This window comes from Cantharellus anzutake, assembly GCF_015039405.1.
Source record: "Cantharellus anzutake strain C23 chromosome Unknown EI90scaffold_23, whole genome shotgun sequence".
In the NCBI taxonomy this organism is placed as follows: Eukaryota; Fungi; Basidiomycota; class Agaricomycetes; order Cantharellales; family Hydnaceae; genus Cantharellus; species Cantharellus anzutake.
In genome coordinates this window covers 664,228-687,076 of record NW_024066973.1, presented here as the reverse complement: position 1 = coordinate 687,076, position 22,849 = coordinate 664,228, and the positions used below count along the sequence as shown (strand labels likewise).

General features: G+C 48.9%; 8 protein-coding genes across 8 annotated transcripts; 7 read left to right on the top strand and 1 right to left on the bottom strand.

Moving 5' to 3' along the window:
* The first annotated feature begins 1,761 nt into the window (after window positions 1-1,761).
* Window positions 1,762-2,983, top strand: EI90DRAFT_1020445 (uncharacterized protein). Its single transcript, XM_039051393.1, has 3 exons — window positions 1,762-2,477; window positions 2,545-2,877; window positions 2,932-2,983. Exons 1-2 carry the CDS (start codon window positions 1,893-1,895, stop codon window positions 2,683-2,685), a joined length of 726 nt encoding a protein of 241 aa, XP_038916125.1. The 5' UTR covers window positions 1,762-1,892; the 3' UTR covers window positions 2,686-2,877; window positions 2,932-2,983.
* On the top strand, window positions 2,771-4,314 carry EI90DRAFT_1020470 (uncharacterized protein). The gene is made up of 3 exons (XM_039051394.1): window positions 2,771-2,877; window positions 2,937-2,983; window positions 3,035-4,314. The coding sequence occupies exons 1-3, from the start codon at window positions 2,855-2,857 to the stop codon at window positions 3,928-3,930; spliced, it is 966 nt and encodes a 321-aa protein (XP_038916124.1). The 5' UTR covers window positions 2,771-2,854; the 3' UTR covers window positions 3,931-4,314.
* EI90DRAFT_1020545 (uncharacterized protein) lies at window positions 3,707-6,361 on the top strand. The gene is made up of 3 exons (XM_039051395.1): window positions 3,707-4,226; window positions 4,341-4,564; window positions 4,628-6,361. Exons 1-3 carry the CDS (start codon window positions 4,031-4,033, stop codon window positions 6,050-6,052), a joined length of 1,845 nt encoding a protein of 614 aa, XP_038916123.1. The 5' UTR covers window positions 3,707-4,030; the 3' UTR covers window positions 6,053-6,361.
* A 652-nt stretch (window positions 6,362-7,013) lies between these two features.
* EI90DRAFT_1020327 (uncharacterized protein) lies at window positions 7,014-8,012 on the top strand. Its single transcript, XM_039051392.1, has 3 exons — window positions 7,014-7,088; window positions 7,155-7,261; window positions 7,325-8,012. Exons 2-3 carry the CDS (start codon window positions 7,211-7,213, stop codon window positions 7,793-7,795), a joined length of 522 nt encoding a protein of 173 aa, XP_038916122.1. The 5' UTR covers window positions 7,014-7,088; window positions 7,155-7,210; the 3' UTR covers window positions 7,796-8,012.
* Window positions 8,013-9,088: 1,076 nt separating this feature from the next.
* On the top strand, window positions 9,089-11,765 carry EI90DRAFT_1020586 (uncharacterized protein). Its single transcript, XM_039051397.1, has 7 exons — window positions 9,089-9,132; window positions 9,182-9,320; window positions 9,380-9,431; window positions 9,503-10,157; window positions 10,239-11,014; window positions 11,073-11,613; window positions 11,679-11,765. Exons 4-7 carry the CDS (start codon window positions 9,521-9,523, stop codon window positions 11,690-11,692), a joined length of 1,968 nt encoding a protein of 655 aa, XP_038916121.1. The 5' UTR covers window positions 9,089-9,132; window positions 9,182-9,320; window positions 9,380-9,431; window positions 9,503-9,520; the 3' UTR covers window positions 11,693-11,765.
* Window positions 11,766-15,632: 3,867 nt separating this feature from the next.
* On the top strand, window positions 15,633-16,658 carry EI90DRAFT_3289489 (uncharacterized protein; the record flags this gene model as incomplete). The annotated part of the gene is made up of 2 exons (XM_039067176.1): window positions 15,633-16,436; window positions 16,593-16,658. The coding sequence occupies exons 1-2, from the start codon at window positions 15,900-15,902 to the stop codon at window positions 16,656-16,658; spliced, it is 603 nt and encodes a 200-aa protein (XP_038916120.1). The 5' UTR covers window positions 15,633-15,899.
* A 1,591-nt stretch (window positions 16,659-18,249) lies between these two features.
* Window positions 18,250-21,677, bottom strand: EI90DRAFT_3198442 (uncharacterized protein; the record flags this gene model as incomplete). The annotated part of the gene is made up of 8 exons (XM_039066413.1): window positions 21,162-21,677; window positions 20,609-21,083; window positions 19,806-20,559; window positions 19,683-19,750; window positions 19,208-19,627; window positions 19,071-19,148; window positions 18,598-19,011; window positions 18,250-18,493 (listed from the first exon to the last, which is right to left on the bottom strand). The coding sequence occupies exons 1-8, from the start codon at window positions 21,196-21,198 to the stop codon at window positions 18,250-18,252; spliced, it is 2,490 nt and encodes an 829-aa protein (XP_038916119.1). The 5' UTR covers window positions 21,199-21,677.
* Window positions 21,678-22,823, top strand: EI90DRAFT_1019844 (uncharacterized protein). Its single transcript, XM_039051391.1, has 5 exons — window positions 21,678-22,085; window positions 22,165-22,336; window positions 22,405-22,415; window positions 22,475-22,517; window positions 22,585-22,823. Exons 1-4 carry the CDS (start codon window positions 21,824-21,826, stop codon window positions 22,492-22,494), a joined length of 465 nt encoding a protein of 154 aa, XP_038916118.1. The 5' UTR covers window positions 21,678-21,823; the 3' UTR covers window positions 22,495-22,517; window positions 22,585-22,823.
* Window positions 22,824-22,849: the final 26 nt, after the last annotated feature.

The following is a 22,849-nucleotide window of genomic DNA, read 5'->3' as shown; positions in this document are numbered from 1 at the left end:
ATGAACACTGGTGCGTTTCAATGACAAATAACTCTTGCTCATCGACCGGTGTGGAGAAGTACTCTTCTAGTCGCATTGCGGGAAGTCCGAGGCCCAGCTGTACCACAACAAATAGACGCCGCCACCCTCGGTGAGTGCTACTGCGATCATCGACAATCACAATCACCCCTGTTACAGCGTTAGAGGAACCATGCCGTCGAGCGTGCTTTCGATTCTGCTTTGGCATCACCACCCAAAATATAGTACACCGGTCTTGATGCATGGGATGAGTTGGAGAACTTGTGAGTTCTATTCATTCGAATGAGAGAGGAAGGCACAAAGCCATGATACGCTAGACTCATGGCAGATGGACATAGAGTCGGTGCCGAAGCGTGTGGTGTTGGAAAGGTAGGTCATACGTCAACAGGTGCGCCAAGTGCTAAGAAAGAAAAACCGGCCAAACCAGCAATGAATGGATGTGTAATATCTGCAGATTCTGGCTATGAAAACAGAGGCTGTTAAACCATGCGATGTCGCCCGTTGCGACAAACCTAGCTCCGGTCCAGCTGCTGATTAGACAACACGGAACGAGTCAGAACATAGATTGGCATGTGGAGATGACCCGCGAGGAGATACTAAACAGAACACCACAAGTAGACGATTGGCAGATACTTTGTTATCCCTTTCGGCGACAGAACACAGCGCAGACGGGAACGCAATGGATTAAGCCCAGGATCGTGCGCGTGCTGGTCGGTAGATGCCGTTCGACATTCTCCCGCGACCCCGAATGTCGTAGTGGTCAGGCAGGACTCCAGCCTCTATGACTTCGTAATTGTTAGAAGTTAGGAAGGAATATCGACGTCCCATATTTTGGGCGCACGGACCTGCAGCCGCCAGAGATTTTCCTTTATTCCTTTCTTGTCTTTCTTGTAGATCGACGTCGCTGTAGGCTTAAAAGCCACTGGACGCAACCTTTTCTTGCTTCCCTCAGTTCTACTCTCGTGAACTGAGGTGAGGTCTACCTTCTTCTTACGCGACTACTCGTTACTGAGAGATCGTGTACTTTACTTAGCGCTTATTGTCCGCTAGTTCTCTCACAGTAATACAGGGGGTTTGTGGTGAGCCCGATCAAAGCAGTTGCGAATCTTTGCACTGGTATCTTACTCATAATTGTACGGTTGCCGAGCAGGGCCAGGTCAAACGTTCACATCAAGGTCTTAAGTCACGTGACCCAGACATTTTTGAGCTCACCGCTACGCGTGTTTAACGGCTTCGGCGCTGTTAAAAACACAATAGGAATCACATCAGACTCGTACCCGGTCGTTTTCACTCCGTGGACACGCGCACGACACTGCAATGTGGAAATGTGACTACGTGGCTTTTGTATTCAATGTAAAGTCACGTTCTGCTTTCAATACAAAGAGTCACATGCTACTCCGACAATTTGCGCGCGACACGTTTCACATGAGGATCAGAATTGTTTTCTGAGATCGCGTCAAATGCCTAAGTGTGCTGCTACTACCAATGTGTACCAGTCGAAGTGTTCGCGCGCAAATTGTCGGAGTAGCATGTGACTCTTTGTATTGAAAGCAGAACGTGACTTTACATTGAACCCAAAAGCCACGTAGTCACATTTCCACATTGCAGTGTCGTGCGCGTGTCCACGGAGTGAAAACGACTGGGTACGAGTCTGATGTGATGCCTACTGTGTTTTCAACAGCGCCGAAGCCGTTAAACACGCGTAGCGGTGAGCTCAAAAAATGTCTAGGTCACGTGACTTAAGACCTTGATGCGAACGTTTGACCTGGCCCTGCTCGGCAACCGTATAATTGTAATATTTTAATCATGGTCAAGCGAAAGCGGATTAATTTTCCTTATACTTACTCCACTGTTGTCTCAATTGAGTGTGCATCATGTTCGGTGCAAGGTCTGCTCCTTGCTCACCATCGTATATATCATCATTCGAGCTTGCAAGGCTTTTGTGTGAGGGGATCGAGTGCCTCTTCCCGGCTTCATTATTCCCCTTCTGCGCCATCTTCCACACTATTGCGATGTCTCGCAAACGCCCATCCCCATCTCCCTCTCGACGTCCGAAGGCAAAGGTCCCTGCACCTGGGCCCTCTTCCAATGATCCGCAACTGTCGCACACCTCGAAGACCTTACTTCAAGTGCCCCAGATTGATATCCGAGTCACTGGTGAAGAGGTTGGATCTCGTGCTGCTTCTCCGCCGTTTACGTCCGTGCCACCTTCCCCCGATGCTTCTGATCATTTGGAAGCGTCCCCATCCCTTCTGCGTCGAATTTCTCGATGGACCAAGAGTCGTATAGAGTCTTTATCACCTCAAGCAGGATCGGCGGCGGCGACCGACCAAAAGAATACCACCCTAAATGCCATTAAACTTCTCCTTCAAACTTCTGCCGCCGCCCTTAAATTCGCTCCTATACCACAACTCGATCAGATTCCGAACACACTCCTGGCATGGATTAATATTTACGAGGTATGCCTGGTACCCTGAGTTCCATGAGGATCGTATCAACGTCTTTGGTATTGTTCCGTCGACCTAGAGTGCCACCAACGTTGAAGACATGGAGAAATTGCATATCGTGATCCGGCAAGTGCGGGATTCGGTGCTTCAACCCCTCCAGGAGTGGACGGGCGAGATTCCCCCCGAACTGGAAAATCTATCGCGAGATTTTTATGCGTAACGTTCCTCGCCCCCGTCGCATTCTTATCCGCTCACTCCAACATGTTCTTGCAGAGCCCTTAGAAAACAACTAGAGGAAATCGAATCAGTCCAGTGCAAAAATCTGCCAATGAGGGCTATTAAAGCGCCAGATATAACACAGCAAATAAGTGGCATGAAAAACTGTCTAAATGACGCTATTTCTCAGTTCCAGGTTTGTCAACTTCAGTGCTACTCAGGTGTTTGGACTTTGACATGTTCTCCGTAGCTCAGAATATCAACTTTAACTCTGCTTCGTACTGAACGTTTGTCGGTGCAATGTATGTTTTTCTGTCCACGGACTGAAACTCGTTATTCGACACAACTTGCAGCCGAACTTTCGAGACTCAAGCCAGTGGCTGCCGAATACATATATGTCAAGAGCAAGTCGGAATGTCTTGAAGGGACACGGGTCCGGACACAAGCCTCTCTTCTGGAGTCTCTTAAGGCCCCGGAGACTCGGTTCGTGTGGTTGCGTGGCCCCCCCGGTACTGGAAAGACGGCAATTTCTATGAGCATTGCATCTACCCTCGATGCTCAGGATGCCCTGGCGGCATCGTTCTTCTGGGATAAGAATCAAGCGGGTACGGGCCTCGATTCCATTGAACACTTTCCTTCCACCCTTGCGCACCAACTTGCAAGCTTCAGTGAAGGTTTCAAGACGTCGCTCGTCAAACATCTTCGGCAGCCATCTTTAGGATTTATCAAGAGCCTTCCTCTGTTCAAACAGATGAGCACTTTGATCGTCGAACCAATGCGCGATGCGATAGAAATGCAATCCTCTGGCAAGAATCGCTTCGTTATCATCCTAGACGGATTGGATGAGTGCGGGAACCCCGGAACACTTAGAGCTTTAATGGAACTCGTGCTACAGCTTCGTGATCTGCCCTCCTCATTTGCCGTGTTGGTCAGCTCTCGTCCAGAGACACAGGTTGTTCAGGCTTGGGCTCGAGCTCGATCGATGGGTCATGTCATTCCATGCGAGGACACCGACAAGATCGACAAGAATGAGACTTTTCACACAATACGCCGCATGGTAGATAAGGGGCTTAAGGATTGCATCTCCGAATCATCATGGCAACCATCAGAGGAAGATCTCAACGCTTTCACTTCCGCGTGCCGCGGATTGCCCGTTATAGCTTCGCTGCGCATACGTGAGGTCTGCGTTCGGACTGAACAGGGTACCAGAGCTCGAATACTTCCGGGATCTCATCGATGCGCCGACTGATCTCAATTCGGAGTACCTGCGAATACTCCGGCGAGCCTACTTTCCTGACTCACTGTCCATTCGTCCAAGTGTCATTGAAAATTACCGCCTTGTGGTGGGGATGATCGCTTTGGCGCGAGAACCATTGAGTTTGTACTCAATTGCAAAGCTTTTACAAATTACGGAGGAAGAGGTCTATGCGACTCTGAGACCAATCAGTTCGATCATAGATCTTCCCTCAACAGGACAAGGGCGGCCCAAATTTTATCGTGCGACGGCAAAGGAGCTTATTGCGGGACAAGCAATTGGTGACGCAGGTGATTCTTCTTTCTTTATTGGTACAGATGAGTATTCCCTGGGGTTGCCACTCCTTCGATTTCTAGAGGGCACCTTCGAGCGTGACTACATGATGGCCATCAGTAATCCTTTAGGAGATGAGGAGAGGTGGAAGGAATTCCTGGGTCGGGAGTTACCGGAACATGTCCAATATGCTGTCAAGTACTTGTTCAGCCACTTGAATACTTCAAAGCTGCTCTTGCAAGACTCCAACGAACTGCAGCAGGCATTTGATCGCTTCCTTACCCAGAACCTCCTTATCTTCATTGCGCTCTCGGACGGTAAATTCGCATTGCCGGATGAATTACTTCGATCCAACGTAGGTTTATATTCATGGAATTCTGCTCGTTTAAACTACAAATATAACATCGTTGCACTCTAGAATCATAATTCAACCGAACTCTTAAGAGAAGCCAAGAGAGCGAATGAATACGTCAATAATCGATATCGAGGGAACGCTCTCAAGCCTGAGGTTCTCACGACATTTTATCCTTGGCACATTTTTCGATCAATGCTTCCCTTTACTTCGAACTCATCCCCACTCTTCAAACTATATCATCATCTCTCAGATCCTGTTCAGATTTTCAGCATTTCCGGAGAGTTCACTGGTCATTTGATTCCGTTGAGCGAGCATGCACTCAGTGCTCGGATGGTTATGGAGACAAAGCTAGGGAGGTTACCAAAGGAGATTGATAGGGAGGGTCTGGAGGTAATCCACTATGAAGCTGAATACCGTGATCGTGATATTCGTAGTGGCACAGTGACTTCCGCAGCAATCTCAAAAGATGGCCGTCAGGTTGCACTCGGTTTTGGAAATGGCGACATTGAGGTTGTGGACATTGATCGGCAGCACACACTCACTCGATTCCAATGTGACTCGCGCAGTCCCCCAGTGTGGATTGTTATCCCTAATAGCCATGGGATTGCTACCGAAGATGATGAGGGTAACGTATTTACCTTTGACCACAGTCTGCAACCCGCTAGTCAGATTATCAACCACTATGATTATTGGAATAAACAACTTGTGAAGTTTGGTACCCTCCCCTCTGGGCATCGTCCCCCTGTCACTGCTGTAGCGGATGACGCGTCATTTATCGTACGGCTCCCACGACATCTTGGTCCCAACTGGCCAGAAAGAGTGGTGATCCTGTACCTCTCGGGGGAGCCATCCATTCACGTTCTTTCCTCTCCCAGTTCCATGCCTACCGCTGTTCCAACTCGTCCCCCACCAATTCCTGTTGGTCTCACAGTGGAGCTATCCCCTGGAGGGCGATACGTTGTTGCTTGCGATGCAAACCGTGCTTTCATTTGGTCAACAAAGTCGCGCGAGTTCATTGCTAGTCATCACCTACCAGATTCCGAGACTTTTACCTCTCATGCCATTCCCTCCCGCACATACATCATCAGTGGGGCCAGGCGGCCCCCCACTCTCAGCTCGGAGCATGGCATTGATAATATAGGGGACTTCAGGGTGGAGCGCGACTTGGATAAATTGTGGCTGGAGTCGCAGCCTCACACGCACTCATTGGAGGTACTGGCGCGGCGTCAGGCTTACTCTCTGAATAGAGCGCGGATCGGCACCCCTAACCCGGAATTATGGCTCAACAACACGTTGAAACTCATTCTCCCAATTGAATATCACCCAATCATTCTTAATAATGATTACCCCCGCGAGTGGTATGGGGATCGAGTGATAGGGGATGAGGATTTCATCTACTTTCCGCATGCTAGCAAGGACGGGACGCGGTTTTTGGTTCAGGGTCGTATGAGAGCCCCGATCGTTGTTGACATCAGCCAAATTGTGTAGCATGTCCATGAGCTTTTTCTTTGTACTGCCGCCGTGGTCTGCGTTGTGGTTGTCTCAGGAACTGCAGTTTTCACGAAGCTGAGACATGTACACCACTCCATGAGGATAGATAGCCTCCATAAATAGCAGCGAGAATAACTGACTAGCGGATTGCATCAATCATCAGAGGAAATCGCTATGTTTACTTTTGTGTTATCATCTAGTATGGCATGTCCTTGAAGCTCAGCAGCGCTAGCCCGTTGAGTGTTACTGCAATTATTGACGATGACAATCACTCCTATTAGAGCAGTAGAGCAAGTGTGCTACCGAGAGTGCTTCCTTCGATACCACCCGAGTCGTCCAACATATATTGCATCCGTACTCAAATCATGGGCTCAACTATCGGAGGGCGAGGGAAGAAACAAGGACGTGTTAATACGCCAATCCCGTGACAGATTGAGGTAGTGTGCCGTGTAGTGTGCCAAGTGAGAGACGAACCAAACGATGAAATGCAATTGTCGCAATCCGTGAGGCGTGAATTCTGGCGATGGAAGCAGAGGTCGTCAAACGGCGATGGAACAAGCTAACCTCCAGCCCAGCGGTCGAATATATTGTGATCATATGGAACGAGTTAAAACATGGATTGGCATGCGGATAAAGATGGTGACTCAGACAAGAACGGGCCGCTGAAGCTTGGGACGGCGCAGCAATGGTGCTTTTTTGGTCAGGCCCACCGCGATCCCATGCGTACCACCTCCGAGTCGGGGTACCCGGCGGTTCAAATCAACTCATTGCTTCTGCGGCGGAAAAGAGAGGAGTGCATGACGCGGCGAGCCTTTATTCACGGCTAGAACACCGAAACGTTAGGAGAATGGTTTAACACACTGGGCGAAGCTCCGGTGCACAGCTAGTTGGATAGCACGAGAACGAGCCGAATCGGAAAGGCCAGCTGGCCAAGAAAGAAGATGCACAGTAGGACGTTTCATGGAATGGCGTTCCTTTTCGAACATAGATATTAGGGTTGAGGTGAAGTTCGTACCAATGATGACCGATCTATGTGGGTAGGATCGCTATTCATGATGCATTACGTAACGTGGGTCTCATGTCGTTTTCTCAACAACAGAACATAACGCAGACGAGAATGCAAAGAACTCAGCTCGATTCAGTTGCTAGTATTGGATGATCAGATATGTAGGGTCGTGTGCGTACCGCCAAAACATGACAAGATACGTATGTGGTGAATTTGCTTCCAAAAAGTGCATTCCCTGGCCACCAGTGACAACACCATTGCAGCTTTCCGTGTGGATACACGTGGATTGTCGAGCATCAGGATATAAGGAGCTCGTACTAAGGGCGTTTATTGTCTTCGGGAAGATGGACCACCCAAGCTACTATTTTACTGCTCACTCGACATTTGGTCCACTTAGAAACTTTCTCAATCCACTCGACTCGCTTCCCCTAGGTAATCAGGGAGTGAAGATAGGCGCCTTCACTTCTGCCCACCCCATTTCTCATCTTCCCAGCTCGTACCCTGGTCGACAGCACTTCCGCACCCACGACAGAACTTTATCCACACGTCCTCCCTCCGGAATGTCCATATCGGGCGAAGCAATTACTGTGCTAGCACGACCAACAACCGGTTCCCACGGCCTCCGGGAGTTGCCGGAGGCTGCCAATCAATTCAGTTGTATTAATTTTCAATTCAATCCAAGACCCTCGCGTTACGCGTTACCGGTTGTTGGTCATGCTAGTACAGTATCCTGATACTGTGTACCACCCAGTGCGCCATGCGGCAGTGTGTCCTTGTGGGTCTCCTGGTGTAGGAACACAAGTCATGACATGCAGCATCCCATACTCACCCTTACACCGGACATGCGCATACACACGACTTATTGCTTTCATGCCTATTGTCGATAAGTTTTGGTCTCATCTGTAGTCCCTTGCTAGAACACGAGTGCAGCCGCCGAGCGCTATATCCATATCGGGTTAGTCATAACAACATTCTTAATGTCACGGTCGCCAATGACCAGCTATGGATAAGCCATGCCTTTCTGGGCACTCTCTGTCCTGGTGCCCTGCGAGCGGAAAGGATCTTATATGCGCAGCAAACCAAACAAGACAACAACCGCGGTGCTGCTTCATTTCCTTCTCTCGATTTAGCGTGCATCATAGGTGGTGGACTTTTGTTTCTTGCCGTCATGTGGGAGAATTGAGCACGTCTTTCGCCCCTGCGCTGTCGTCCACACTACTACGATGTCTCGCAAAAACCCGTTGCTATTTTTCTCTTGGCGCTCGAAAGCGAAGTCTCCTGCTCCCGAGCTCTCGCTCCATGATCCGCAACCATTACACACTTCCAGGTCCTTATTTCAAGCGCCCAGGATCGATATCACCAATCCCCAGGTAACTCGGGACGGAGAGGCTGGGTCTCATGCAGTTTCTCCGTCGTCTATGCCTACGCCGCCGTCCTCTCTCCGAGACCGATTTGTTAGATGGGTCCTAAGGCGGCGAAGTCCCAATCCCAATCGAGACAAATCAACTACACAACGCGCCAAACTGTCCACGTCCCCGCAGTCATCTCCTTATAATTCACGGCTATCACACTCTCACCTCCCCTCTGAAGAGACTGCCCCTTCAAGGACCGACCCACAAGCCATGTACGAAACGGGCGCTGTGTCTGCTGAGCAGCCAGGGTCAACAGGCGATGGCCCTTTATTATGCATAGAATCTTTATCATCAGCGGCGGCGACCGGCTCACATGGTGACCGAAAGAAGCCCATTATGGAAGCCATCAAACTTCTTCTTCAAACTTCTGCCACCGCTCTTAAACTCGCACCTATACCCAATCTTTATCAGATTCCGAACACGCTCCTGGCGTGGATGAATACCTACGAGGTAGGGCACGGCACCCTGAGTTCCTTTGGTGATCGCATCAATGCATCTGATCCTGTTACATTGACCCAGAGTATCACCGGAAACACTGAAGACATGAAGATGTTGTATGTTGTGATCCAGAAAGTGCACGACTCGGTGTTTCAGCCCCTCCGGGAATGGACTGGCGAGATTCCCCCCGAACTGGGAAATCTAACATGGGATTTCCATGCGTAAGTTCCTCGTCGTACTCTATCTGCCTATCTTAACATGTTCTTGTAGAGCCCTGAAAAAACGAGTAGAGGAAGTTGAATCAATCCAGCGAAAAAATCTGTTAACGAGGGCTATCCGAGCGCCTGACATAACACAACAAATAAGTAACATGAAGAGCTGCCTGAATGATGCTATTTCTCGTTTCCAGGTTCGTCAACTTTAGTGTTATTGGAGTGTTTGGAATTTGATCGATTGTGTTCTCTCCAGCTAAGAATATCAACTTTAATTCTACTTCGTGCGGAACGTGTGTCAGTCCAGTGTATGTTTTCCCGTACATGCAGTTGAACTCCTTATTTGACACAACTTTCAGCTGAACTTTCGAGACTCAAGCCAGTCGCTGCCGAATACATGTGTGTTAAGAGCAAGTCGGAATGTCTCGAACGGACGCGGGTTCAGATACAAGCATCGCTGCTGGAGCATCTCAAGATCCCCGAGAATCGATTTACCTGGTTGCGTGGGCCTCCGGGTACTGGGAAGACAGCGATTTGTATGAGCGTTGCGTCCACCCTCAACAGCGAGGCTGTCCTGGCGGCGTCGTTCTTCTGGGATAAGAACCAAGCAGGAACGGGCCTCAATTCCATTGAACACTTTCCCTCCACCCTTGCGTACCAACTCGCAGTCTTCAACGAAGACTTCAAGATGTCACTTGTCAAACACCTTCGGCAGCCATCTTCAGGCTTTGTTAAGAGTCTCCCACTGGATAAACAAATGAGCGTTTTGATCATCGAACCAATGCGCGATGTGATAGAAATGCTGCCTTCTGGCAGGATTCGCTTCGTTATCATACTAGATGGCTTAGATGAGTGTGGGAATCCTATGACACTCAAGAGTTTAATGGAGCTTGTGCTAAAGCTGCATGATCTACCCTCCTCATTTGCCGTGTTAGTCAGCTCTCGTCCAGAGACACAGGTTATTCGGGCTTGGAGTCGAGCTCAATCGAAGGGTCATGTCATTTTGTGCGAAGATACTAACACGATCGACAAGAGTGAGACTTTTCACACAATCCGCCGCATGGTGGACAAGGGGCTTAAAGACTGCATCTCCGAATCTTCATGGAAACCATCAGAAATGGATCTCGACACTTTCACTTCAGCGTGTCGTGAATTGCCCATTATTGCTTCACTGCGCATACGCGAAATCTGCGATCGAACTGAACTCGGTGCGACACTCAAATTGGAGTTTGATTACTTCCGAAATCTCATGGATGCGCCGACTGATCTTAATTCGGAGTACCTGCGAATACTGCGGCGGGCCTATACGCTGGAATCGTCGCCTGTTCGTCCAAATGTGATTGAAAATTACCGCCTTGTAGTGGGAACGATTGCTGTGGCGCGGGAACCGTTGAGTTTGCATTCCATTGCGCAGCTTTTGGGAATTACGGAGGATGAAGTCTATGCAACTTTAAGACCAATTGGTTCAATTGTTGATCTTCCTTCAACAGGAGAAGGGCGGCCCAAATTTTATCATGCAACAGCGAAGGAGTTCATCGTGGGGCATCCGATCAGTGGCACGTGCGACCATCCTTTCTTTATCGATAAGGATGGGTCCTTCCTGGGGTTACCGCTCCTTCGATTCCTAAGGGGATTGGCGATACCCACCAATCGCCCCTTAGGAGACGAGAAGAAGTGGAGGAGATTTCAGCGGAAGAGGCAACCTGAGCATATCCAATATGCCGTCAAATACTTGTTCAACCATTTGGACTCTTCAAAGCTATTCTCGCAAGACTCCAATGAACTGCAGCAGGAGTTTGATCACTTTCTCACCCATAATCTACTCTGGTTCATCGTGCTGTTGCAGGGTGAATTCACGTTGCTGGATAAGATTAAGTTCCTTCACTCTAATGTAAGTTTTTACTCATGGATTCTGATGATTTGAATGATGCGACATCATTTTATTCCAGAATAATGATTACGGTTCAACTCAACTATTAAGAGAAGCCGGGAGAGTGAACGAATATGTAGTTGACCGGTATCATCTTCCTGCCCTACCTCGGGTAACTGTCCACCCCAGCCACTTGCCCAAAACCAAAGTGTTTTATCCGTGGCAAATTTTTCGCTCCATGCTCCCCTTCACTCCAACCTCATCCCTACTCTTCAAATCATACAGTCATCTTTCTGATCCTGTTCGGATCTTCAGCATTTCCGGAGAGTTCGCTGGTCATCTGATTCCGTTAAGCGAGCATGCACTCAGTGCTCGGAAGATTATGGAGACAAAGCTAAGGAGGTTGCCAAGGGAGCAGCAGGGTTACAAGGCTGAATTTCTTGATCCCGATATTCGTGAAGGCACAGTGACTTCTGCAGCAATCTCCAAAGATGGTTGTCACATTGCACTTGGCTTCGGAAATGGTGGCATTGAAGTCGTTGACATTGATCAGCAGCATTCCATCACTCGATTCCAATGTGACTCGTATAGTCCCCCAGTGTGGATCGAGTTTATCTCTGGTAGGCACAGGATTGCTACCGAAGATAATGAAGGGAATGTATTCATCTTCGACCACGGTTCACAGCCCCTGAAGCTTGACACGCTCCCCAGTGGGCATTATCCCACTGTCACTGTGGCAGCGGACAATGGATCATTCGTCATACGACTCCCACGGCATCTTGGTCCCAACTGGTATGAAAGTGTGTCGATTTTGTATGTTTTGGGGGAGCCATCCATTCACCTTCTTTCGTCTCCTGGTTCTATACCTACTACTACTCCAACTCACCACTCTTACGGCCTCTCACTTGAATTGTCTCCTGGAGCACAATACGTTATCGCTTGTGATCAGAACCAGGCGTTCATTTGGTCGACAGAGTCACGCGAATTCATTATTCATCGTCGCCTATTGGATTTCGGAGCTTTTGTTACAGGTGTAACACCGTACCGCCCATACATTACCAGTGGGGCCATTGAGGACTCAGAGGATGATATCGCTCGTACATGGGGCTCTGGGGTGAAGCTTGATTCAGATAAATCGTGGCTGGAGTCGCTGGAGTCGCTGTGGCGTGGCAGCATGCTGCTCTCACGGCAAGCAATAGCTCTGCTAGCGACGGGACCTCGTAAAGTTCGTCAAGCACTGGTCAGCACCCCTAAACTGAAGTTATTGCTTGATAATACATTGAAACTCATTCTCCCAATCCAATATCATCCAATCACTCTTAGTATGGGGCACCTTGACGGGCTAGAAGAATGGTATGGAGATCGAGTGATAGGGGATGAAGGTTTCATCTACTTTCCCCGTGCTAGCAAGGATGGGACACGATTCTTGGTTCAGGGCCGTATGAAAGCACCAATCGTTGTTGATATTAGCCAAATTGTTTAGCACCTCTACCTGTCCATGGCCCGCTTTCATTGTAGTTGTTAGTCAGCTGAGTGACAGTAGTTGTCTCGGGGACAGCAGTCTTCACGGACGTTGAAATATGCACATCATTACATCAGGGTGGATCGTCTCTGCGTACACTAATGACGATGGACCGGTGCATTTCAACATCGTCGGGAGGAAGACAAATTACTCTTGCATGATCATCCCAGGGTAATCTAATCATCTGGTCGCATTGCAGCGAGCCCTTGAGGCTCGGCATCACATCTGAGTGACCGCTGCACTCGTTGAGTGTTACTGCAATTATTGATGATGATAATCACCTTGCCGCAGCATGAGAGCAACCGTGCTCTTAAGATTGCTTTTCACACCGCTTCGATATTACTGCCTAATATATATTTCACCAGTACTCAATATAGGATAAGCTGAAAGAATACGAGTCCTACCATTCGGAAAGTTAGCATATGGAACGGATTAGGACAAGGATTGCATGTATATGGAGACCCTGACTCACGAGGAAATACTTAGCCAAGTATCGACTGTTAAAGCCTAGGGCAGTGCGGCAAATCGACTCACAGCTTCCGTATTCGGATCAGGGTGGCGAGGAGAGTATGGCGAGCCTTCATTCACGGTTGAAACACCTGAGCTTTGGAAGAATGAGTGAGAAGGTCGCGTTGCACGAAGTGCATTAACAAATGCCCCGGTGCATGGCAGCAGAGAGAGTAGCATGGCCGAGGAGCTGGCTGAGCAAGCGGACGAATCGGACAGCGTGAGAAAGAAAGCCACCCGAGCTAAAATGAAAATGACTGAGCCCGATCCAGTTGCCAATGAATGATCGGATACATAGGATCCTGTGCATAACCATTAATCGCATCCTCAATTCGCAATCATCTTTCTTTGTGAGGGAGAAGGGGTCCACCCGCCCGATCGAAATTGCCTTGTGCATTGGGCTTGTTTCTGTTCAACGGTATCGACACCGTTTGCTCTCAGCTCTGGACGAACGTTCAATGGCATATTGGATTTATATCCTCCCGGAGTTAATCGGTATGACCGCTACATACCCTTCGATGTAAGCTTCCATTGAGTCGAGGTGTGTGTGTATCATACTGCAGCGTGGGCTTTCGAACTTACGCCTTCAGTGGTCTAACGAAGGTCGTCTGAAGCGGGTGGGGTTGGGAATGGCATTCGGCTTGAGCAGAGCAGTGATGAAGCATTGAATGACCTATTTAGTATATAGAGCTAATTTCCTGTCGCGCCATCGCCTCACATGCGCACTCTGCCTCTTGACGCGCGTTCCGTCCGATTGACATCAGGGAACAACTATGACTTCAATATCACAGTGGCGTACGATAGATTCTGCACCAGTGTCTTGTTTTAACACTCCCATCGTTGGCCAAATGCCCAGGTTTTGCAGGAGGGGTTTAATTCTAAAGCAACCTTTTGGTGATACCCTCACGCGTTTCGTGCGCCCACTTCCACCTACTGTGCTGCAACACCGGTTCGCGGTCCTAACAGGTGGCCGGCTCGAACTTGCACAGCGTTACTTTAACTGTATGGATTTCGTGGTTCCCAGAACATAGCAAAAAGGCAAAAAAGCTGCCTATTAATGAACACCACATCTATCGCATCTTTGTCTATAGTACCGGGATACAAAGAACCTGTGATTTTAGGCACCAGGGGTGTTCATTGTCTTGATGGGATGACGGGACACGATTGGGCGCAACAGGGGTTGACATTCAGCGCCAACATGAACTGGCAGGTCCATTAGATACAGCTATCTGCGATAGCGTTGTATCTATTTTCACTGCTCACCCAAATCCGGTCCCTGCAGAGAAGTCATCCCATCCAACTCCAAGATAATCACGCAATGAGGACTCTTCGCCTCCGTCCTCTGCCGCTTTTCTCCCCGTTTCACCTCTCAAGCCCACCCGCTCACTGACAGTATTTTCCCGCATACACGGTGCAGATGGTGGATTGGGCTTGCGTAACCTTGGAAGTGGGTCTGGCGCGAAGGGACCTTCAATAGTATAACGTTGATATTCGGCTACGGCGGGAAATGGAACAAACAAGTTCGCGCTTCAAGCTGGCGGAACAGTACGTTCCGCTAGTCCCGGTTCCTAAATTAGTTTTCACATATCGTCTTGAACCACCTTTTTTCTTCATTCCTACGTTTCTTATGTCCGAATCTAGTGAACCATCCCTTGAAAACTCATCAACAACGTCATTGGTCGGTTCACACAAATTGTGGCATCTAGGTTGATAGTGCTGTCATTTCTCAACGGCACAGTTCGGATTAAGTCTCGCTAACGCCTGGTGACTCCCGACAAATTTTATAAGGTGTTGCGTTGATATCGTTTGAAAGTACATTGGTATCAAAATGGCCTACGTGCTAATTCTACATGCCACGTACCGGCCACATACATCTTCACCTCACAGGGATGTATATGTTTTTCCTTTCACTCGATTTTCCTAGCCCTATCACGGAGGTTTCATATTTTCTAGATCGCATACCAGTAAAGTACTTCGTCATGCACATGTTCCGGCGCAGCACGGCAACTTGGGGATCATGATCAATTATTCATATAGGCGAGTGGCGCCGTAGTGAACAGTTGATTCATGCCCACTCACTATCAATATTCCCCCCTGTGACGTAAGGGCAGGATGTCGACCAATTAATGACAAGGACGGATTTCACAGCAGTGTTCACTGTTATATTTCGCTCGGTAGTAAGGAAGGGGAGCTGCAACATGGTCATACGCAAAAAGGAGGGTATTGAGATATGGTCAGGTTGGAGCGCAACCACAATCGCAATCCACTGTCTCCAACTGCCATGGACGCGGAGGATCCTTCTCTCCGTGTCTCTATGCCATGCTCCCTCGGCTTTTTTATATCGAAGTTGGGATCAATACAGCACCGGCTTGACTTTGCTGTTCGCTATCAGTTACGGACGAACGTTCAATACAACGTTCTCCTGGAAAACTCATACATGATAATATGCCAGGGGCCTCTCGCTGATGCAATGATGTCAAACGGTCGGGTACTCAGACTCTTAGAGAGGAGTTGGAAGGTAAACTAGTGGCGCTTTCAACCTTACACAAACGCTTAGCCCCGGCTAAGCAGCCCTAGCCAATAATGAATCTTCATCAAAGAGGAATGAGGCAAAATAATATCGAATCAGAGCACATAGAGACAATCATGGACAAAATGAACGTTGCCGTTAAATATACAACAAGCGACAATGATACCACTCACATACACAATGGCTTTGCACATATCGAAGGATTCCAGATTTTTCAATTAATGTTATGCAGGGTTGGGATATAAAAGACTTGTACTCGGTCAGTGTCTTGACGAGGGGATCGCGACGAGGGTAGACATTAACTGGTGCGTCCTTTATAGGTTCAACTACCCAAAGCTACTATATCCATGCTCACTGCTCCCTCCAAGTTCGATCCCTGTAGAGACTTGTCCAATCCGCTCGCCTTGCTTTCGCTGAGACACACAATGAGGACCAGCGCTTTTACCTCCGCTCTCTCCCTTATTTTCGGCCTCCTTCTCATCTCTCCAACTCGTGCCCTGATCAGCAGCATTTCCGCTCCCACCGAGGTTCTCCACCCAGGTGACAAGTTCAACGTAACGGCCCACACAACCCCTTCCTTGAACCAAAACAACCACCAATTCTACGCTATCTTCGGGATAACGCCCGCTCCAGGCGAGCCCGGCACAATGGGAATTCTCATTCCGGTTGTGTGCACTGGACATGGCAGATCGGGCCACAAGGGTAACGATAGTAAAGGGGCTGACAAGACGAAAACATGGGGGCACGAGGTTGAAGGGGTGGAGTTGTGGATGGGAGGTATGGGGAATATGACGGAATTCAACGTGACGCTGGAATTACCTAAGAACTTGAACACGACGAAAACACAAGCGGAGTTCCTGCTTCAAACTAGCGTGTTTGGTGTGGTACGTTATGTCTCCCCGATTCCTCGCTTAACAGGTTTTCGCACATCGTGACTGATCACTTGTTCTTTCTGTTCGTTTGTTCGTTTGTATTATTTCCTACGTTCATGGCGTCCAAACCCAATCGCCCCATCCTTGAAAACTCGTAATATCTGGCAGGTTGGGGCATTTGGGAATGCGACGTTGTCCTTTTACAACACCACGATTAAGATCGAGTCTTCGTAAGGCTCCAAACGGCCCCCAAAGTAAATCAGCCAACGTGTTGTAGGTACAATCGTCCCCTTGTTAGACTATACGAATGAATGGTCCAATGTTCGTTTTGGTTTTTGCTCAACTCACCTGCATACGTCCGATTATTCGTCACGGCACCCATACATAAAATCCCTTCCCATCAATCACAAAATGAACGAACGGTATGTTTGGGTTAGCTTCTATCCATGTTTGTGCGTGCGTGAGCCGAGCAGACCTTGAGTCGGACGGCTGAGCCGAAGAGTCCGTCAATTTCGAACAACAATATGTTTTCTGGATCTGGAGAGCTATATTTGCACGAATGGCCTGAATAACCGCTTCAAGAATCAGGCGAGTTACCATGACAATAGTTGTCCAAGTCGGACGACATGAATTGGGCGTTCTGGCAGATACGTTGCAGTTCAACGCATAACGTAGGAAGGGCTGCACAAGGAGGTTAACAGTATGGGGCAATTCATGTTCCTTTCGGCGCGCAAGTAACACTATAGTGGAGAGCACCTCCCGCAATAAGTGCCTCTGATCATAAAATGTTAAATACTCCAAGTGATACGGAGGCGGGATATTTGAGGGGTCGTGAGAACAGGAACTGCTACGGATCATAGGTGAAATGGAGGAAGGATAACTGCTCGAGAATGTCGTTCAGTGTGCCCAAAGAGGCACTTATTTGCAAGGGAAAGGATGCATGGGCAACCGGTGAGAGGAGTTGCTCCAAGGACAACATGAATCGCCGCTGCCGAGTCGACGTCGACGCACGGCAGACACAATGTATCGTTCTAGTGTTTTCCTCCTATAAATGTATGCCATGAAGGATTAAATGGCGAGCCAGTAGAGCCTGAAGAGGTTGGACGGCGCAGGGAGGCGGCCTGGGCACATGCCTTTCATATTTGGGCACAACGTATACCCCCCTCGGTAACCTGCACTGAGAGCTCACCCAATTGCACCCATGCCTGCCAGCGATTACACATATACTGAAACGATTGCTAAGCACTCACTTATTTATTTAAAATCGTTGCGCCGATAAATGTTGACCTCATCAAGGGTTTCAGGAACGACCCAAATCGTGCGTTTGTAGAGCACGCCCTCAGGCCTAGACAATGAATCGATTGTCTCCCTTTGCCGACAATGCGACACTGAGATGCTGCTGGATATTCTGAGTCCATCGGAACTTCCCTCCTGCCAAGGAATGACAGCACAAAAAGGACTCACGGACTTGCTGCACTACGTCAATGGCGCGTTCTCGGCCAGCTTTTCCCCTTCACTCAGCTTACACAAGCCTTATAGCCGGAATATGCCCACGTCTCGAGCCAAGTTCCTTCGACTATTGGACGGCATTGGGGTCCCTCATGAAGATTCGAAGCAGCAGCATGGCGAAGTGCTCGAAATTATCGGTTTCGAAGTTCACGCCGGCAGGACATGAATGTCAGGTGGAATCCTTGGAGGGTATCCGGGTGCTGGACACTGAGGAGTGGGGCACAGAAGATGCGGATTTCCAGATGTGGAGAGGGATACAAACTCCAGCACTAACGTAAAACCTGCCAAGTCAAGAGCATTACCTGCACCGTAGGGCTCACTTCTCCAAATCCTCATCCTCTCCCACCTTATACCCAGCAAGTAAATAATGGGCATGAATTTTGGTATCTTGTTCAAACGGCTTTCGGCATGCCCACCGGATGAATGCCGCAGCCTCATCCTCTATAGAGTCGCGGATCGCGCGGCGAGAGATGTTCGTTTTGAAGTATCTGAGTCGGTATTTATGCTCCACGGTCATTCGTTCATTTGCGCGATGGAATGCCCAGAGAACTTCACGGACCCTGAATTAGGTATGAAAATACGGGGCACATGACCAACCATACAGATGGGAGTGTTCGAGACATCAGTTGTTACGCACAAGCACATGATGCAATGATAGACATACTCATCGATGCGGCGGTCAAGCATTTGCCAGTTTGTGATTTTATCCAAGCGCCAGAGAACGATGGTTTCGTCGCGAGAATCCTCCCAGTCGCTATCCTCGCTTGAGCCAAAAACAACCAAAGGGTGTTCACTTCCAAACTTCATACCACATTCTTGGAGTGCCGTTTCAATAGTCTCATTCACCCAACCCACTGCGCTGGTTGTCATCACTAAGGGGATCCCAATGTCGTTGCTGGGGCCCATCACTTCCAAAACGGAGTCAGCATAAGTGACTCGAGCAACAGCGTCTTTCGGAAGTCGATCGAAGCTTTGGCACTTCGGCCAAGTACGGAAACTGAAGTCCGATTCACGGGAGTTGAACTTCTCGATAGCCTTTTTGAACTCCGGGATAGTGAACGAGGCGTCCCACTTGTATCTAGGTGTCCCATCGAGTGAGTATGGGCACGCGATGTAGGGGGATTGTGCCGAACTTACGCTGGTGTATCGTCATACGATATAATGGTTTGACTGCCTTCACCATAGGTGTCAGAAGCAAATAAACCTTCAAATATACTAAAAGTCAAGATGTATTCAGGAAACTGGGAGTGGAGCTTGGTCGTTCCGAAACGTACTGAATTTTGCCGGCGACCTCAGCTTCCCAGAGGGCAACATGTCTCATGAATAGGGAAAAGCCCGTCAAACAGCTTCGCCAGAGAGGCTCGCTCGTTATCTGGCCATAACTTTCTAACATAGCATGCGAGAAAACAGGTTTGCCATCAGGCGATTGGATCGGCTTGGTCAAGTCGATGTTCAAGTGGGGGACATCCAGGTGAAACGGCTTATTCTCATGTCCCACGAAGAGGTAACGCTTAATCACTGTCGAGGTCCAGTCCCGAGCAGCTTTAGCGGCAGGCTCAATGGAGAAATTCTCTATGAGATTTTCGCCCCGAGAAATATCTGCAAGAGCCTCCGCATCATTGTGAATGGCGAGAAAGTCTAGGTATGATGGAAGAATACGGATTCCGTAGCCCTTGTTGGCATACTTGAACACACTTGAAAGATCAGGCATTGATTGTTAGCTCAAGTTTTTCTTTTCATAAGTGGGACTTTGGGACTTGCCGTTGATCGCGCGTGGCCTTACGATCGCCAAGATAGTGTCCATCGATGAGATCCATCTGGCCAAAGAAGATGAATACAAGAAAGGACTGAGATGATGTTGAAGTTGCTTACTGTGAACACAATTAAACCCGTCTCGAGTGCGCGCACGCACCGTGGCAACAACCATACATCTGTTCCGTCGTATCCCACTGCACAGATATCAAGGTCGAAGTTGAGGAGGACCTCCCGAGGACTTCCGATGAGTTTCAGGACGATTTGGACTCGCCGACGAGGATACTCTGAGTAGAACGTGATTGTTTGAGAGTTTCTAACTACTAAGAACGGCGCATTCGGAGGCAAATTCTTCTTGTACACTGTCTCGATGTGTTCAATTTTTGCATTCGCTTGTTGAGGGGCCAGGCCATAGATGTATAAATCAATGTCCGAATCCTTGAAATCCCCGGGTTTTTTAGCCCCAGGAGAACTGGAGAGCTTCGATGGAAGCTCTGGAGTGAGCAGGGTGGAAAGTACCATTCCACCGGCAACGAAGACATTTGACCAATTCAGTCCGGTCAATATTCCATCGGTCATTTCATCCCATCGCATTTTGAAGCCTTCCTTGGAGGTCTGGAGGAAGATGTTCTGATGTCTTTTGGCATGGAGGACTGTATACCCAGGAAATGAAGCGACTGGCCGACGCTTGACTTCCAGCGCTCTGCATTTCTGGTCATTTACTACGGTGGAGTCGGGGATGACGGACTGGATATCCTCCACATTCACAAGGCCATACTTCCATGATGAAAGAGCGTGCGGGGCATCAGCTGGAATGGACTTCAGGTTATGGCGACGTGAGAGAATCCGAATATATCTCTCGTTTTTCAGTACCCTAGCCAGCATGAGAATGTTCAATAGTATGGTCAAGGATCTACACTCACCATTCATCAACGTCGGCAACGAAATACTCCTCTAATGTAGTCTTTGCTCGTTTCTTGCCACGTTCAGACGGCCCCAAATCACGTCCAGCGAGTCCAAGACATCTGATGGTATAGGGAAGGCGAATCCAGTTCCATAATTGTTCGCCCCCGTTGTAGCCGGTTTTTCCAAAAGCAACCTTGATTGTCTCGATATCTGCACTGGGATGCTCACCAAGAATCCCCTTGAGGCTAAGTTCATCTAGCGCAACATTGCATGGAATTCCCAAAGAGATATTCTCCTTGCACATCCTGGCTTTCGCCTCTTCCCAATGCTTGAGCTGATGGTCGATGACTTTTTTAGCCATGTCCCCCATGCGAATCTCAGTATTTTTGAGAATTTTTCGTAGCTCGGAATCCGCGGCCGTGGATATTATTGGCCAAACCGCATGATTGCGATGGTAGTGCTCGGAACGTCTTCGACTATACCTAGCTGTTGCTGACAGATGGCCACAATTAGCGACGACGATTCTTATTGTAATTCTAGATGAGCGCAGCGCAAAACCACACTACATACCAGTACGCCTTTTCTTGTTCTTTCTTGTACGGCCCATGGCCTACGAGTTCTTTGTGGGACGGACGCAAGAAAACGGGAGCGAAATCTGAAAGGAAATAGCAATCCTAGTAACGAAGGAAATGGCGGGAATTTGCTTCCGTTGACGATTCGGGATTGCCTCAAATGGCCCATGGGCATCCATTTGTTCAACCACATCGCCTCTCCTATGTAATCCGCGTGATTTCGGTGGCACATTCATTTTGCCCTCACGTTCCAACCGCAAGGGGCCGCTAAGGAGGGGACGCGGAAAGACAAAGTTCGTCTGCTGAGAAGGGTTTTGGTGTTCTTCACAATGATACACATCATGATCGAGCTCCGTTCCCTGTGTCATGCTGCACACGCGTGAACTAACCGGACGTTTGACACTCCTAATTATATAATTACTTCTGCCGTGCCGTTTCTATTGCGTGCCCTCCGAACCGCACTCGCACATCACACGACGGATCTCCGTCTAATTGTCCCACTCTCACAAACAGGACTGGGGAACTTGCGGAGTGGAAGGGATCTCGCATGCGCAGAAATTAAACGTCCATGGATCCATGGATCCATGCTGCATTTCCTCTTCTCAACTGAGTGTGCATCGTGGCTAGTGCATATTTGCTTCTTACCTGCTGACGTGCACCATGCGGGAGGCTTCATTCCTCCGCTCCTGCGCCGTCGACACTAGTACGGTGTCTCGCAAAAGCCCCATTGCCATTTTCCTCGCCGTTCGAAAGCGAAGTCCCCCGTCCCGAGCTCCCTCTCCATGGCCCATAAACGTCGAGCACTTCAAGTGCCATCATCGATCCCAGGCAGCTCAGGACGAACAGGCAGGATTTGAAGCCTCCTTCTCTGTCGTTTACGTCTATGGCGAAGCTCCCAGTCGCGGCCAATCAATTACGGACAGTCCATAACAAATACATCCCTTCAGCTGTCTCCTGATATAATGACTTGCGGCTATCGCTTGCTTCTCTCCACTCTAGAGCACTACCAGTACCCACTCAAGGCCCAACCCACAAGCCGGCTGCGAAAAGAGCCCAAAATCCCACGAGCAAGCGGGGGACTCGACAGGTGGTGGCTTTTCATCGGGCAGAGAGTCAGCAGCCATCGAAGGCCGCGGCCGGCTCACAAAAGGAGACTATCATGGGTGCCGTTATGTAAGTCCCCCTTTTGCCGTTGTTTTTAAGTATAATATAAGTTCGGCTTTATACCAAATTTCACTTAGATTCCAAACTGGTATGTACAGTTCCCCTGGCAATCGTACGAATGTTACTAATATTGTTACGTTGGGCTAGAGTGTCACCGGCAACGATGAAGCCATATATCATCGTCCAGCAGGTACGGGACTCGGTTTTTGGTGGCGAGACACCCCTCGAACTGGAAAATCTGACGTGAAATTTTCAAGTGTCCGTTTCTCGTTTCCGTCGCATTGTTATTCGCCCACTCTAAGCACTATACTGTTGATAACAACGTGCAGAGACTGGTAGATAAGGTTAAAGGACTGCGACTCGGAATCGTTATGGAAACCGTTTGATGGAGCATGTCGTGAATTACCTGTTATAGCATTCGTGGTGAATTCGGGTCACCGGAATCATGAATCACTTCGATCGAACCCCGATCATGAATGACATCATTAGAATAGGTCGGGGCTTGAATCCGTTAGTTCCCGC

Bases quoted from the DNA above. Each gene is read 5' to 3' on its own strand.
- EI90DRAFT_1020445 (XM_039051393.1), top strand. From the start codon at position 1,893: ATGTTCGGTGCAAGGTCTGCTCCTTGCTCACCATCGTATATATCATCA. The intron at 2,478-2,544 runs GTATGCCTGGTA...CCGTCGACCTAG, and splicing joins CATGGATTAATATTTACGAG to AGTGCCACCAACGTTGAAGA.
- EI90DRAFT_1020470 (XM_039051394.1), top strand. From the start codon at position 2,855: ATGACGCTATTTCTCAGTTCCAG. The intron at 2,878-2,936 runs GTTTGTCAACTT...TCCGTAGCTCAG, and splicing joins ACGCTATTTCTCAGTTCCAG to AATATCAACTTTAACTCTGC. The intron at 2,984-3,034 runs GTATGTTTTTCT...CACAACTTGCAG, and splicing joins TGAACGTTTGTCGGTGCAAT to CCGAACTTTCGAGACTCAAG.
- EI90DRAFT_1020545 (XM_039051395.1), top strand. From the start codon at position 4,031: ATGATCGCTTTGGCGCGAGAACCATTGAGTTTGTACTCAATTGCAAAG. The intron at 4,227-4,340 runs GTGATTCTTCTT...GTAATCCTTTAG, and splicing joins ACAAGCAATTGGTGACGCAG to GAGATGAGGAGAGGTGGAAG. The intron at 4,565-4,627 runs GTAGGTTTATAT...GTTGCACTCTAG, and splicing joins ATGAATTACTTCGATCCAAC to AATCATAATTCAACCGAACT.
- EI90DRAFT_1020586 (XM_039051397.1), top strand. From the start codon at position 9,521: ATGTGTGTTAAGAGCAAGTCGGAATGTCTCGAACGGACGCGGGTTCAG. The intron at 10,158-10,238 runs GTGAGACTTTTC...GGAAACCATCAG, and splicing joins TACTAACACGATCGACAAGA to AAATGGATCTCGACACTTTC. The intron at 11,015-11,072 runs GTAAGTTTTTAC...ATTTTATTCCAG, and splicing joins TTAAGTTCCTTCACTCTAAT to AATAATGATTACGGTTCAAC.
- EI90DRAFT_1019844 (XM_039051391.1), top strand. From the start codon at position 21,824: ATGCGGGAGGCTTCATTCCTCCGCTCCTGCGCCGTCGACACTAGTACG. The intron at 22,086-22,164 runs GTCCATAACAAA...TCCACTCTAGAG, and splicing joins CGGCCAATCAATTACGGACA to CACTACCAGTACCCACTCAA.
- EI90DRAFT_1020327 (XM_039051392.1), top strand. From the start codon at position 7,211: ATGATCAGATATGTAGGGTCGTGTGCGTACCGCCAAAACATGACAAGA. The intron at 7,262-7,324 runs GTATGTGGTGAA...ACACCATTGCAG, and splicing joins GCCAAAACATGACAAGATAC to CTTTCCGTGTGGATACACGT.